We start from the raw sequence: 15,143 nt of genomic DNA, 5'->3' as shown, positions 1-15,143 counted from the left end.
GTATATTTCCCCAAAACATTTAACATGGAGTAAGCATATTTTGTGATTTACTTCTTGTGACACCTCATGGTTTTTGTTTTTTTCATGTTTACAAGCACATGACACCATCCATATATTAAACCAAAATAAAGTCCTTCAAAGTTTGACCTGCGTTCAGCGGCAGCTCATTTTAAACATAGAGCCTGAAAATGGTCACAGAAACCTGCTTAGCTACGTGGGGTAACACAAGATTTTTGAACAAAATTACACTGACTTTTCATTGGAAGTGGCCATTTGAAAGCACATTGCCGAGGGCGGTGTAAATGTATGTAGCGTTACGCTGAGTTGTAAACTGAAGTACATGGCATTAATTCATGTTTCATACTTTAAAATTTATTGAAAAACAAAATTTTGTTTAATTTTTTTATTATTAAGGTAGATTATTTTAATGAATCATGTGATAGCATACCTGTGACAGACTGGCAACCTGTCTAGGGTGTACTCCGCCTTCGCTGGGACAGGCTTTGGCAACCCCATGGCCCTGAAAGGGATATAACGGTTTTAAAAAAAATGAATGGATGGATGTTTTTTACATATATTTGCGCTTGTGTTTCTGCTGGATTTACATGGATGAAATCAATATTCTGACTGACTGTTGGACAAAGATCCAGTTTACATTTACAGGAAAACTGGTGTTTGTAACCTGGATCTGCATTCACACGTTACACAGAGAGAAAAAGATAATAAACTAAACCATTAGGTTTTTAAGCATTCAAAAGACAGATCTGTCTAAAAACCTTTATGCCAAAACACAGAGAGGGCAGAGAAGGTTCAACAAAATGTAAGTTAGCTAAAGAAGGAAAGCACTGATAGATTTCCCATATGCTATTTGATTTGGAAATCTGCTTGAAATGGATCATTCTGCAGTTTATTTTCTGAAAGCTTTAGCTGACAGCAATGAAAATGACCCTAAATTTTAGTTTTCAGCTCAACCCAGACAGACTGGCAATACTAATGTTTAAGAAAAAATGTCAATGTTCGTTGTGTATTTATTTTGCTGAGTTTAATACATTTGTGTAGCAACTTTCTGCTCATGGGTGGATCTGTGGTTTCCACTAAACCACAAACTGTCTTTGATTTGTGAGGTTTTTTTTTTAAACGACTGTTAACTGATATGTGTGAATGACTAAACGTGACTGCGAGCGGCCAGTAAAACCAGAAAAGCTCAACATAAATCCCGCCCGTTTTCTATCACTTGTCAGTTTATGTTGGCTTTATCTCAAGTATGGTGATTTGAAGGTTAGTTCAACCTAACCTATTTACACTGTGCTCTGCAAAGATCAGATGCCTGCCTGTATCACGACCGACTATCCCAGAAGGAATTTTTAATTAACTGTTTTTGCTTGAAATGTTTGTTATTGGATCAGGAATGGAAATGGAAATCTTATGTAATCCGCAATTTTCTTTCGACGCAGGTACTTATGAGAGAGACTTAAGTCATGCTTATGACTAGTAGTTCAATATTTATCATTGGAGAAGCTAAGCTGCAGTTTTTAATGAGACTCTTCAGAGTTTTCCAGTGACTGACAATTAACCGTTATTTCATTTCTGTCAGTCAGGAGCGATTATTGAGGAGTTATTGTTCTTTTTTCTATTTTTAATTAGTTGAAAGTTGTATTTTTCACCCTAAAACTAGAACAGATTCTCTCTCACAGAAGTGATCACAGATTTTTATACTTTTCAGAGTTAACAAACTTAAATCTTTGTTTTTTAGGTGCCAAATGCACATTAGTCTTAGTTTTTAGACATTTTTTCAGGTTATTGTATCATTTGCTTGTTGACAAAAATAAAGTAAGTCATTTATTTATTGTTGGTGATGCTTTATTATTCTAAACCAGTCTTACAAAATATGGAACCATCTCCAAACAGGTTAAAAACAAAAGTATGATGTCTCTCAATCTTTAAAAAGATATAACACAAACCAATTTTTTAAGTTAGCCTGAGAAGGATTGGATGGTCCACATGTTTTTAGGAGCCACATGATGACCTGCTGTCCATCTGATGAGGCGCATCTGTTTGAAGAGTTTTCCTTCAAATGAAACATGATTCAATATCGTTAAAGCTATTAGTGCATCAGCTTTGAAGATTGTTGGGGACAATTTATATTTCCATGAAATGGTTTAAGAATCCAGGAAATCTGCTTCATCTGTGTGAGAAATCTCTAACGGATCATTTGAGACGGAAATGTCGTCACAGTGACAAAGGGTCTTTTTGTTTCCTCCAGCAAGAGGCTCAAGACTGATCATTGTTATCATAAATTAAAACTATATGGAGTATATCAACAATCTTTTTTTTCATTATGATTATCAGCACGCAAACTAAAGAAGATTGGACAGCAGAAAACCTCAGAAGATGATCTTCCTGTGCAAGAACCCGCAGAACTCCCCCACCACACTTCTCCTCAATCAGGTCCCAACTTCAACTCCCAGCTGGTCTTCCTCAACATTTTGGAGTCCATTGAGCCAGAAGTGGTGAACGCGGGACATGACTGTGGTCAGCCAGACTCCGCTGCCAGCTTGTTGACCAGCCTCAATGAGCTGGGGGAGAGGCAGCTGGTCAAAGTGGTCAAATGGGCAAAAGGACTGCCAGGTAAGATGCATGAAAAACACTGGGACATCACAGAACCCATCTCCTTCCGGATGATTTCACCATTTACCATTTTGATCTATTGTAAAAGCGTTTCCAGTTGCTTATTAATTAAAATTACATCGTTTTTAGCCCAAATCATTAAACCAGTATTGTTTAAAATTCGCCTCGGTTGTGGACGATGCTGTTGGTGCAGAGTAAGCCCGCCCCCTTCCTGTCATCCATCTGTGCATGCGCTCTCCCACTAACTCACAAGCTTTCACACCCCCAACCTTACATTACCAGATAAAACCAAAAAGGCAAGCAATATTGGAGCTATCCAGCCGTACAGTTTAGAACCAGAGGCCCAGATGAGGAAAACAAAGATGTTCATGGATCTAGTGGTCTACAAGTGGTTGTATCAGAATGGAGCGGAGCAGGGAGCTTGTAGCTTTTTCTAACAGCATTTTTTTATCTGCTCCTGATTCACTACAATTTGAATCAATAAATACTCATAAATGCAATTGTGAGCCTAATTTTCTCTACATATGTTCCATCAGGACAAAAATACCACAAGAACATTAAAAACAACCAAAACACAATTTTCATTGGAGTGGCTCTTAAACTGTCTTCAGGAGGATGAAGAAAAGTAGACATCAGGTCCAAACCTCTCACCAGAAACAAAGCCCCTGACTCATCGGTGGCAGCATTTGTGCATGCACACGTCTAAAAATAAGCAAAGGTTACATTTATTGCTGACTTCTTCATCCCAACAAATAGCTTGCCAGCGACATTGCAGTGAAAGTTACTGTACTGTGGTTAGTTACGCCAACAAAGTGGCTAAAAACCAACACCATTATCAGTGATTACAGATACTTTGACTAGCATGAACTTTGGATTCTGTATTTTGAAAATCTAGTCAAAAGTCTCCTTTCAATATGAAAACAAATTATGAGTTTTTTAAATAATTAAAAGGATCAAGGACAAGCTGTCTTTATGGAGCATTGTTATCAAGATATTGAATGAAGCTAAATAAATTAAAGGTTACTTTACCTCAAACTAACTGATACCTATTTGGATGTGAATTAATAAACCTTTCTGATAGTTATATTGTTTTTAGTTGTCTGTATACATGTATATATTTATATATATATATATATTTTTTTTTTTGCCTTTTAATGCCTCATATGACATTGTCCCAACGTTCTCTTAGTACATCCAAATCATCATTTTTATCCCTCAATTAAAAAATGACAAACAAGCATTCCTCTTTTACAAAATAATTATTAATTTTTAAACAAATGTATGTTTCTTTACATCTTTGCCACATGTCCTTATTCGGAGATGAAAACTAAATCTTCAAATGTCCTTGTAGCTGTTAGATTTCCTCAAGGTAACATAAAAAAACAGAATACAAAAAAATACTAATAATTTTATTAACAAGCATTCATTTTCGCATCAGATAAAAAAATCTTGAACCAATCCTTGTGTGTTTTTGTGTGTAACATAAGCAGTAATTCTTTGCACCTCCTGTGTAGAAGCCAAGTCACTTTTAATGAGGCTGTTACCTTCTGGGGTCCTTTCTGGATCAGTATTGTACACCGTTCAGTGTAACTCTTCGGACAGACTCCTGAGTCTGTGAGTCTTTTTTCTAACGTTTCAAGCATGGACCGTTGGTTGGATCTCTTTCTTCATTACACTTCCCTGAGGTTCTGATAGGTAGCTGACTTCTCTGCATGCCTTCTTGATAAGATGGTGAGTGTCTGATACTTTCAAAGCACCTTATTTACACTTTCCTCCAGAGAAAAACCTACTGTTGGACATGCATCTATCCTAATGTAGACAGGCCTGTATGTCTTACGGTAAACATTGCTCTCACTTATTGCATGTTCTGGAAGCTCTCAATACAGAAAAAATTTGTTTATAACTTGTAAGACATTCTCTTACATTTGATTATTTGCTGTTTTAAGTTTTTTAAATTGGCAAAGCGTGATCCACTCCCTACCATTTGACAATTCACCATGGCCACAAGCAGCAAATAGAGTTGTTTGCATTTTTCTGTTAAAGCTCTGTGGATGCCGTTTGCGTGAATTGCATATCTGAAATATTTTGCGGAACAAGCCAGAACCCCAATCTCATTATAAATAGTTTTACTGTGGACAGAAGCAGTGAAGCCTGAGGCCTGTATGCTAACCTCTATTTGCGTCATGGCGTGAATGACAGGGATTACTTTGATAAACATTGGCCTTTGAACGCAACTTTGGGCTTTTAATTGACAACACAGCTCGTCAGAGGAGTATTGCTGGAAACAAACTTGGCTAATCATTACTATGAATGGGACTAACGTCACAGTAAAACAGTGGCTGGCTGCAGTCAAGGAAACAGTAAAGTATATTTATTTTAGTTTAGCATCTGTATCAATCAGAGTGTAATAGGCAAACTTTCCAATTTAACCTCCACAGATTTAAAAGTTGATTTTAAGTTGCTAAAATTTTTAGAGAAGTTGAAATGTTTGTAGAAATAATGTAATTTATGTTAGGTTTTTGAAGAACGGAGATGCAAATACATGCCCTGACCAAATGGACAGGAAACTTTTTGAATGATAATAATGTCCACCATAGTTCTTTAAAAACTAACAATAATATATGTAACACTGTAATTATGTAATGTAATGAAAAATGTTGAAAACCACCATAGAAATAAGTAATCATAGAATAGACGTGTCTAAACATTTATATTTTATTTTTATTTTTAACATAATTTGTAACGTATATAATTGATGTATTTTTTAATTTTTTAAAATCAGCATTACCTGCCTCCCCTGACAGCACATCACTGAAAATGCCTAACTGTCTATTGCCCTGGATTTTAAAAGCAATTTAGACGTCATGCTCACTACTTTCTTTTATATGATGTCACAGATTTCCCAAAAGTAAAAACCTCATAAACATGAACAGTTTACGAAGCCTATTTATGAATACACTGTTTTCTACTATTGATAACTTGGATAATTTATTAAAAATTCCTTTTTTTTTCCGCAAGAAAAATTGTTCAAACGCAATGCCTTGTGGTCTACATTCGCAAATATAGTGAGCATCGATGCACACTGGTTTTTTGCAGAAAATTCTGGGAAATTTCCTGGGCATTGGATTTTGGAATTGTTGATTGGAGTAGCCCTGCAAAATGGCAAGCGCCCTGAATAGTGAACTAAGAAGGGAGTAGTGACGGAATTCGGACACAACCCAAATTTTTTGTTTGAAGAATAAAAGCAGCAACAAAGAATAAGGACATCTAGTGGCCGACAGGAGCTTTAGCAACCTCTAGAGAGCATAACTGAAGCATTGAGGCTTCAGTCTCACTGAAGCAAGCATGGAGTACCAGAGGCGGCGCAGAGGTTTTAAATTACACACGATCCGAAACAGAAAAACAGAGCAGATCCTGTTTTGTCCAAGTTAATCTGATAAATTTAAGGATTTACAGAGAAACTCACATCCCAGTTTTTAAAAATTGTTTTTCAGCCAAAAAGAGCAACATGGATAATTGACAATTAAATGATAAGATTAAGAAGCACTTTATTTTAATTTGACACAATTTTTTAAATTTGAAAGTAAACAGAATGTACAACCTATTATTCAGTCATAAAAATTAAATGTACAGATGCCTATTGTTAAAGAACAGACTCAGTGTAACAAAAGTCAGGAACAGATGTATCTGTATCATGGAGTCGGACAATGTTTAAATATATATATTTTCAAAAGTACACATATTAATTATAAAAAAACATGGATTTTGTAATCTAATAGGATTAAAATTTGTAGATAATATGGGGTCAAATCTGTGCTTTAAAATTTCCAATTAGGATTTTTTTTTATTGCACTTTAACCCCTGGAGCTCTTGTGTGATGTCCTCATATGTGGACGCCAGGTCTCTCAAACATGATAACGGTGTTCCATGTTCCTAGGTTTCAGAAATCTCCATGTGGATGACCAGATGACCGTAATCCAGCAGTCGTGGATGACTGTGATGGTGTTCGCTTTAGGATGGAGGTCATACAAGAACGTCAACGGCAGAATGCTGTATTTCGCTCCAGACCTTGTTTTCAACGAGTATGTACAGTCCTAAATACTTGAATTCAATTATTCCCCTTGAAATGATTTCATTAGTGAGTGGCCGGCGTTGCTGCACCACTCTTTATATCGGAGATTACTCCTCATTGAGCAAGCCGGCATGCTCATTTTTCTTAATCTCTTTTTCTGATTTGCTTTCCTGTTCAGGCACAAACACAAAGAGATCCACATTTTAAAAATGTTAAACAGGAACAGTTGCAGACTTCTTAAGGAGCAATTTTGTCAGTAGGTGTTCTTTTGTTGCTGAGAAATTAGATTCAGGGACATTTTCAGCTTTCAGAGTTTCGCGGCTCTCCGCAGTTTAGCAGCGTCTGATCTGAATGAGTCGGGGACCCGTGTTACCGATAAACTCATTTAGCTGCAGCTAATGCATACAAGCACTGAAAGAGATGGCATGCATGAGCTGTGACATAATTTTCCATTGTTGGGGTTTCCTGTAATTTCACTGTATTTGACCTTTTCCAGCTGGTTTTAAACACAAATATACATCAAAATAATGCATGCTTCTTGCTACTGTAATCAGATGTAAGTGCATTATTTACCAAATGCTTTGGTTTTTGGGGTGTCAGAAAAACAAGAAAGATGTTGTTCAAACTTTTTCAACCAGCAAATATCAAGTGATATCACATCTCCTTCTTGTTAGAGGCTAAACAGTAAATAATGTTTCACTTTGCTTTCAAAGAACAGACATAAGCTATTAACATTTAGGTGGATGTGCAATTAAAGTGTCCATCAAACTGACGTCCATTAGAGTGGTGTTTTTAGAGAATCTGCTTTATTTGTCTACAAATCCATTTGCTGCGATACACCACGGTGTCTGCCGTGAGAAGATGTGCCCAAACTGTTCAAATATGCAATTGCATTTTAAAAGCATAAAATTTTGGCCGAAAATCCATCTGAAGTGTGAAGCTAAAAGAGTTTTTCACAGACAGACGGAATTATCTCTGTCTGTTTTCATTAGTTTACGTTGGTTTAACCAGGCACACCACAAAAACACCATTATTTACGTGGCAATTAAAATGAACACCTCTTAGGGATTTACCAAATTGTTTCTGCATGTTTGACTTTTACGATCGCTGGATCTTTGATCGGGCTTACTTGTGTTTTTTCCAACAAACTAAAGCCCACACGGGACCAAATATCACATAGATCATGTGTTCGGATGGACAGCCGACAAAACAAAAACTTTGATGGGAAATATCTAGTCCTCATGGTGTTAATAAACATTGCACAACTGCGACAGCTGCAGTTAGGAAAACCAGGGCTTTTTCTGTAGATCCTGAGGCTTTTATTTTTGCATTCAAGCTATCAGTGATGGAAAATGTTAAGATCCAGCTCTAAGATGTGCCATAATTGCAACTGATCCACCTTTTATAGCTTAGGAAATTACAAGTTTATCAAAAAACGGAATTCGTAGACAACAGAAACAGAAGGATGAAGGGGAAAACTTTTCACTTCTCTTTCAAATGGATGACATTTCTCTTCCAATTTTCTTTTTTAAAATGTGTTTCATTCTGCTTTTATCTGCACAGTTTAGGAATGTGAATAAGTTATCTATTTCCACATTCATAATAAAAGGCAGAATGATTGCATGTTGGAGGAGATGGCAAACTTTGATGATAATGTCTTATCATTCAGGCACGGAGGAGACGAACTTTATCTAATCGCTTTCTATCGTTGCTCTAAACCGCAGAGAAATGATGGGTTCGCAGTGGAACAGATTTGTGTGTTTGTCGTCCCCCCCCTCCCCCATGTCAAAGATGGGATATCACAAATCTCTATTGTTATAATGTGGTTCAATCACTGCTCAAGTTATCTGGATGATATATCTGGATTTAACCTCTGATGTTTTTCTCCTGATTCTCACTGAGTGAATGTCTCCACCTCTTGGAAAATTGAACATCCCTATTAGCCCACACGTCTCATTTTGACCCTTTTTTGCATTTGCAGACATCGGATGCATATTTCTACAATGTATGAGCACTGCATACGGATGAGACATCTGTCACAGGAGTTTTCGCTGCTGCAGATCACCCAGGAGGAGTTCCTGTGCATGAAGGCCTTGCTGCTCTTCAGTATTGGTGAGTCCCATCATTGGAAACTTTTAGGTTGACAGAATCTATCCGAGGACGCTGGGGAAAAAAAAACACTTTCTTTTATTTCCACAGTTCCTGTTGAGGGCCTGAAAAGTCAGAAGTACTTTGATGAGCTGCGCCTCACCTACATCAATGAACTCAATCGTCTCATTAACTGCCAAATGGCCACTAATTGTCCTCAGAGGTTCTACCAGCTGACCCGACTCCTAGACTCTCTTCAAATGGTGAGATCCTCTGCTGCTTAACATTTTAATGCTGCAGAAGCATCTTTTCCATGAAAAAAGGGAGTGGAGAAGCTGGAAAAAATGTGCAAAAGCTTTAGCTGCTCTGCCTGAGTGGGGAAATTTTACCAGTTCTGCTAAGTTTGGGGACTAAAAGTGGAAAGAGGTGTAATTTCATTACACTAAAATGTTTCATGGCAGCTCGTGCAGTTGCTCAGGGGGAGGGGTTAATAACTCACAATCTACTCTTTATTCCTGCACAGTAGAAAAGGCAAAATCCGTAACCTTCCTGAGTCACAGTTAAAGCACGTCTCATCCCACCGTTTATTAAAATTACTTTCTCCTTTTTTTGTCTTCTCCTCTGCTCCAGATCGTAAAAAAGCTCCATCAGTTTACGTTTGACCTTTTCATCCAGGCTCAGTCTCTCCACACCAAGGTCAGCTTTCCGGAGATGATTGGAGAAATCATCTCAGTCCATGTTCCAAAGATCCTGGCAGGGTTGGCAAAGCCAATTTTGTTTCACAAGTAGATCTTTTTTTTCTCCCTCAAAGAGGTTTTTTTTTTCTGCATCCACAAATTTCAACCAAGGCTGTGAACTGTTTCCACACAAATTCAGTTTGACTGCTTTTAGCTCTGTCCTGTATGCACAGTATTATGGCTCTCGTTTTTTTGTTATACCCTTTTAGTCATAATTACAGTTTGGTATTCATGGCTGGTGGAGATTTTATCTAAAAAGCTACGAGGCATCATCTCCTGACAGCTTCAGTATCTGAGAAAGCTCCATGTGTGTTCACAAATGGAGCAGAAATGCAAAATAAGTTTAAAGTCGGAATTAAGTCTCAACTATAAAACCTCACTTGTGACTTTTATTAAACATTATGAATTCCACAAATGGCTCATAGAGCAGATGGAACTGGATCACAGAAACAAACTGCTATAAATTTAAGTATTACTTCATTCGCCCCCAAAGGAAAGTCAGGCTGAATTTTGCAAATTTCTTAAAAGCAATGCCCTGAAGTGCACTAGCTAAGCTAACTTTGCAGAAGAAGAAAAAAGATTTAGATTGTTTTTAAATAACATTTAATAAATTTTGCAGAAGTGTTCATGCGGCGCTCCTTCTGTTTCCGTTCACATCCTAAAGTGGGCTCTTGGGCAGTCCGCAGGAAAAGAGGCTTTTTGTGGCTTTGACTTTACAGCATTCCTGGAAAACAGTCTCAAAAGCAACACAAAGGGAACGTAAATGTTTAGGTTTCACTTGTTGGTTTTTTCAAGTAACATTAGAGCAAAGATAATCTTATCAACATTTGGACAGAGGACAGGTTATGTTGTCTTTTTTTGTCAGTCATTTTAAGGTTGTCTGTCACAGAAGGGTTGCAGTTACAGAACATTTAGCAAATTCCACAGCTCAACCCAGCAGGCGGGTTACAGAAGCAGAGCGCTTTTAAACAAAATCTGACATTCCAGGAGATGCACGGCCTTTAATGACAATCTTTTGTTCCTTGACCCTTTCTTTTACTCACACTTTCACATCCTTGATCTCTTTGAAGTGTACGGTTTTTAATCGAAAGGCATTTTATTGATAATAAACTGGATTTGTATTCCTTTATTGGGTTGGTGTCCTTTCAGCTTTATGTAGAATTTACAAATTGTAAGCTCCAGTTAAAGAAAACTCTAATTGGCTCTAACTTTTTAGGTATCTGGCCAGTTGCAGGCTCCCTGTTTGAGCCAACCCTTATGCTGAGCAATTAAAGCCATGCATGACATCACCTCTGTCCTTTTTATTTAAGTAGAGCTGCATAACCCTGCAGGAGTCACAGTAACATTTACTGCACGTTGGGCACAGAAGCTGAGATGTATACTGAGTTTATAACAAACATTTAGAACAAATAACTTTTTTAGGAGCAAGTTTGTTCTGCAAAGTCAGCCCAGGCTTAGGAGGTTTATGCTCCTAGTTAATTGACAACATTCTTCACTGCAATTCTCACGCCTGGAAATGTCATATGGGATATTTGTGTCTTATGTTTTGAATTTAAGCGCACAGAAGGACAATTGATGCTGAAGGATTGGAAGAAAACTTCAGAGGAAGGGGAGGCGTTTTGCATGCAGGGTTTCAGCTGAGCTGCAGACCCCATGCAGAGGCGTTGCTGTTGACCACTTTCTCAGTGAATATATCATGTTTCAAGAATACAGTGGATCACTTTAAAGCATAAATGTTATTTTAATAATGCATTGCATCAGCTTTAGCACACGAACTTGTGCCGACCTATTAATGTATGAATATTTTAGGGTTTCTGCTCTGCAGTTAAGAGATGAGAAGCAAAGCTGACAACAAAGACATGTTCCATTAATGTTCCAGTTCCAGAAAACTATTTACTGACAAAAAAATTCCAAAAGCATAAAAGCTTCTATGCGTAACTGTTGCTACTATGTTCCTTATGCCTCATTCACACTGAGCTAAAGACGCATTCTTGAACGCACTTTCAGCATATAGTATTCATAATGGATAAGCAGGGAGGGATCTACGGAATAGCACATTTACACAAGTTTCTTTAGACTTTTTATTGAAAGTGGTTGCTTGAACACTCGTTACAGAGGCCGGTGTGAACATAGCATTACAAATCTGTATTCGCCCAAATAGAAATGAATTATAAAATTTTCCACCAAACTTTTTTTTCTTGCATAGCAGAATGGACCCTTTTAAATGTGAGCCCTTGTTAGTTGTTTTTTCCCCAAACATTTTTCTTTTAGTTTAGGTTGGTGAAAGGAGAATTTTGTATCCAACAATCCTTTATTTTTATTTTTTTTAATAAGCAAATTGGACATGTTTTGACCCACACCATCACACTTCTTCTGTGGTGCTTTGAAATGAAATCCACGAAAGACGGCTCTTTGTTCTATTGTTTCACCTAAAAAATTATTTTGGGGACCAAATTACTATTCCAATATTACAAACATAATTTTTTTATTTGTTATTATAAAAATAATTTTTATATACTTGTTTCAAAGTCAGAAATTTGTTTTTTAGAAAGTAAATGGACCCCCCTCCCCTCCTAATATTTAGGTTTTGTTGTGGTTGCTGTAGTTACAGCTGTTTAGCAACTACTATATGAGCATTCATGCTGAGTTTTACACACAATTATTTGATCTTGGATTCATTATGAAGACATGAAGTTCCTTGAGAAAACCTGGGTGGTTCCTCTCGCTTTTTGAAAATTAACATAGAAGAGAAAACAAGGTTTTAAATCTGTCAACAAACAGGTGGAGGATTTTCTCAAATATAAAATAATGTGCGCTAATAAGCATAAAAGGCTTTACAGTCAGTCGTAATTATTTATTCTTGCATACTGGGGAAATTTACTTCAGGAAGTGACAGCAGTGCAGGCAGGAGGGTGTCCGCTGATGGTCATAAAATCCACCCAGCCTGGGGTTTTTATACAAAAACAATAAGTACCCTCTTCAGATTTCACATGTTGTCTTCATCAGTCTCACAACCTTTCCTTCATGTTGCCTCTGCAGCACAATAAACAGCCACGGGCAGGGCTCACAGCATGATCTGGATTTAAAACTAGTTCTCAACACTCTGAAAGCCAAGGTGCAAAGCCTTCGTTTTACTGGCCGGTGTTTTAAACTGCTACAAACCCACACTCCGTTAATCTCAGTTTTTAGGCAGAGAAAAAAAAAGAAAATAGATATGACAATTCAGTCCAAATGCAGCATCAATAATTTGTTGGTGGCTGTTTTGCGGAATTTTTCTTCTGTGATGCAACTCATGTTGCAACACCTTGTGCCCTTGTCCCATGCATGCAACATTCTATGTAAGCAAACACAGAGTCCGCATTAAGTATTCATTTCTTTCTTTTTACGTTGAAAGTTACCAAGCAATCACATCTCTGGAGCAGAAACAAAGGGATTTTTCAATTTGAAAGCTTGAAGGAAAATTATGAAACTACCAAGGTGTTAGTTGAAATACACAGATGCCTCTTCTTCAAGCAATTCAAGAGATCTGTTACAACAAAATAAAGCACCAAATTCAGGTAAACGGGTTCTGACTGTGATTGATTAAGGCCAGATATCACAGATTAAGGTGGTAATGTTGCAAAGCAACAGGTTTAGAGTCAAAGCCAGTTCACAGCTTGAAAGATGGAAAGTGTAAAAGCTTTGAAGTGCCTCCAATAAACCAGAAAAATACCTTCAAGTTATACCTTAAAGACAAAAGTAAAGACTCCCCAAAATTATTTGATTTTATTTAATAAAATAAGCATTTTGTGCTTAAGACTTAGGTTTAAAAAGCTGCAGAATATCCTTCAAACTGCAAAATAAAAAGATTTTGTGAGTCTGGGAAAAGTGAAACAAGAGACAAAATTGTTGATGATTGTTTCCTTGCGTTGAACTTCAGGTTTTAACCCAAAATAAACACTTGTGGTTTATTCTGCAGCCCTTAATCACTCTGTAAATTCAACACTTTTTAAAGGTTCTTTTATAAGCTTGTAGATGCATGCATGTGTTTTTATAGCTGTAACTTTGACTGTAGCTTTACAGACGCACGGACTTTCACTTTGTATGCCTTCAATAATCTGTTTAATGTGCACCCGCTGGTGATGCCATCAGCATATGACGTACTGGAACTTTTTTTTCTTTTTTTTTCTGATTATAACAGTCTGATTAACTTTTTTTGTTATTGTAAAATGCTTTTGGACCCACAGAAGTATGTGCTAATCATGTGTTCCTGGGCTTTCCTTCATATTATCTGTTATGTAAGAAGGAAGGGGCATGTCCATACTAACAAGAACAGTGGATTCACACAGTTTAAAATGACTTCAATTGTATTTCAAAAGTAAGCCTTGAAGCTAATGAGAGACAAAAATAATGCACGGGGCAAAACAAAGCTACCTTTCTTGAGCAAAAACAACAAAAAAATTATATAGAATAACACCAATCAGAAATTGATATAAAACTGTTGATTTTATAAGACTGGGCAAACAGTCAGCAATTATTGCAGCTTTCTGATTAAAGTCATAAAGCGTTACCTGTTTATCAGCAGTGAGCCACTCAAAGTACATGTTTTATACAATAAAAGATAGTCAGCAGCTGGTATGAGCCCACTGTCCTGCTATCCTCTGTGTACATGCTTCAGTAAGTGTAAATATTGACCACTTCATTGTACGTTTTGGTGTTCGAACACTTTTGAGGTAATCTTCTTGTACGATTCATAAACTTTTGTGACCTGTGATTTTCAATGTGTGTTATTTTTCAGAAATGTAAAGTTGCATTGGATTTTTAAGACTATTAAAATAATGCTGACTCTGAAGCTGCCTGGTCTGCAAGTTTGTTTCACAGGATAGAAGACGCAAAAAGGTTCTATCATCTGGTGTAAAAAAATCACAAAGGATTTGTTTGTTGTTGTTGTAGAAGACACGATAGGAAAGATTATGGTTTTATATAGATTGCTGCACAAGAGGAAATTAAAGACTAATGGACAAGTTTTTATCATTTATTCAATGATATAGCTGAAGGTTTTGCACACTTTTTATTTTATAAGAAATATCCCATGTTAATTAGACTAGAGTACCCAAATGCAGAATATCAGTAATAAAAAATAACCACTCATTACATAAAACCTATAAAACAGATATTACAGCTTTTTAACCTTTGTGCTATCTTAGATGACCCAGCCCTTACATTACCGTGTTCTCCCTACAATGTTAAAGGTGGAAAGATTTCATGTAATCCATGGACACCAGTGAAGATCACAAATCAATAAAGAAAAAAGTTTCAACTCACTGTCTAGTGGTTCTAGATAACCCAACTCCCAATGTTAAAGTGCCTATAGGATAGCACAAGGGTTACAGTGATTTACTCACTTTTTCCTGCAGCTTATATTAAATGCACATCAGTATTTTGGTGAATTTTTAAAATGACGACTAGTAACTGGAGCCAGGTAAATAAAATGTAAAAAATATAGTTTGCTTCGAAAAACTTTTCATCACCTCTGTGGTTTATTCTCCATGTCAGCTGTTTCGGGTCATATTTCTATGAAACGTATCACTTCCTGGCCTTTTCAGGGTCCTCATTTATAAAACTTTGCATAGGATTTG

General features: G+C 36.8%; 1 protein-coding gene across 1 annotated transcript in view; it reads left to right on the top strand.

The window, feature by feature from the left end:
• ar (androgen receptor) overlaps nt 1–9,759 on the top strand; it is a gene marked incomplete at its 5' end in the record, with an annotated part of 30,559 nt that extends 20,800 nt beyond the window's left edge. The window contains 5 exon segments of the mRNA NM_001104681.1: nt 2,350–2,628; nt 6,566–6,710; nt 8,682–8,812; nt 8,900–9,051; nt 9,419–9,759. Coding sequence (NP_001098151.1) covers nt 2,350–2,628; nt 6,566–6,710; nt 8,682–8,812; nt 8,900–9,051; nt 9,419–9,577 — 866 coding nt within the window. The 3' untranslated portion in view covers nt 9,578–9,759.
• Between the last annotated feature and the right edge of the window lie 5,384 nt (nt 9,760–15,143).

This window comes from Oryzias latipes, chromosome 14, assembly GCF_053564925.1.
Source record: "Oryzias latipes strain Hd-rR chromosome 14, Olatipes_Hd-rR_3.1".
NCBI classification, from domain to species: domain Eukaryota; kingdom Metazoa; phylum Chordata; class Actinopteri; order Beloniformes; family Adrianichthyidae; genus Oryzias; species Oryzias latipes.
This window is presented reverse-complemented; position numbering and strand designations above follow the sequence as displayed.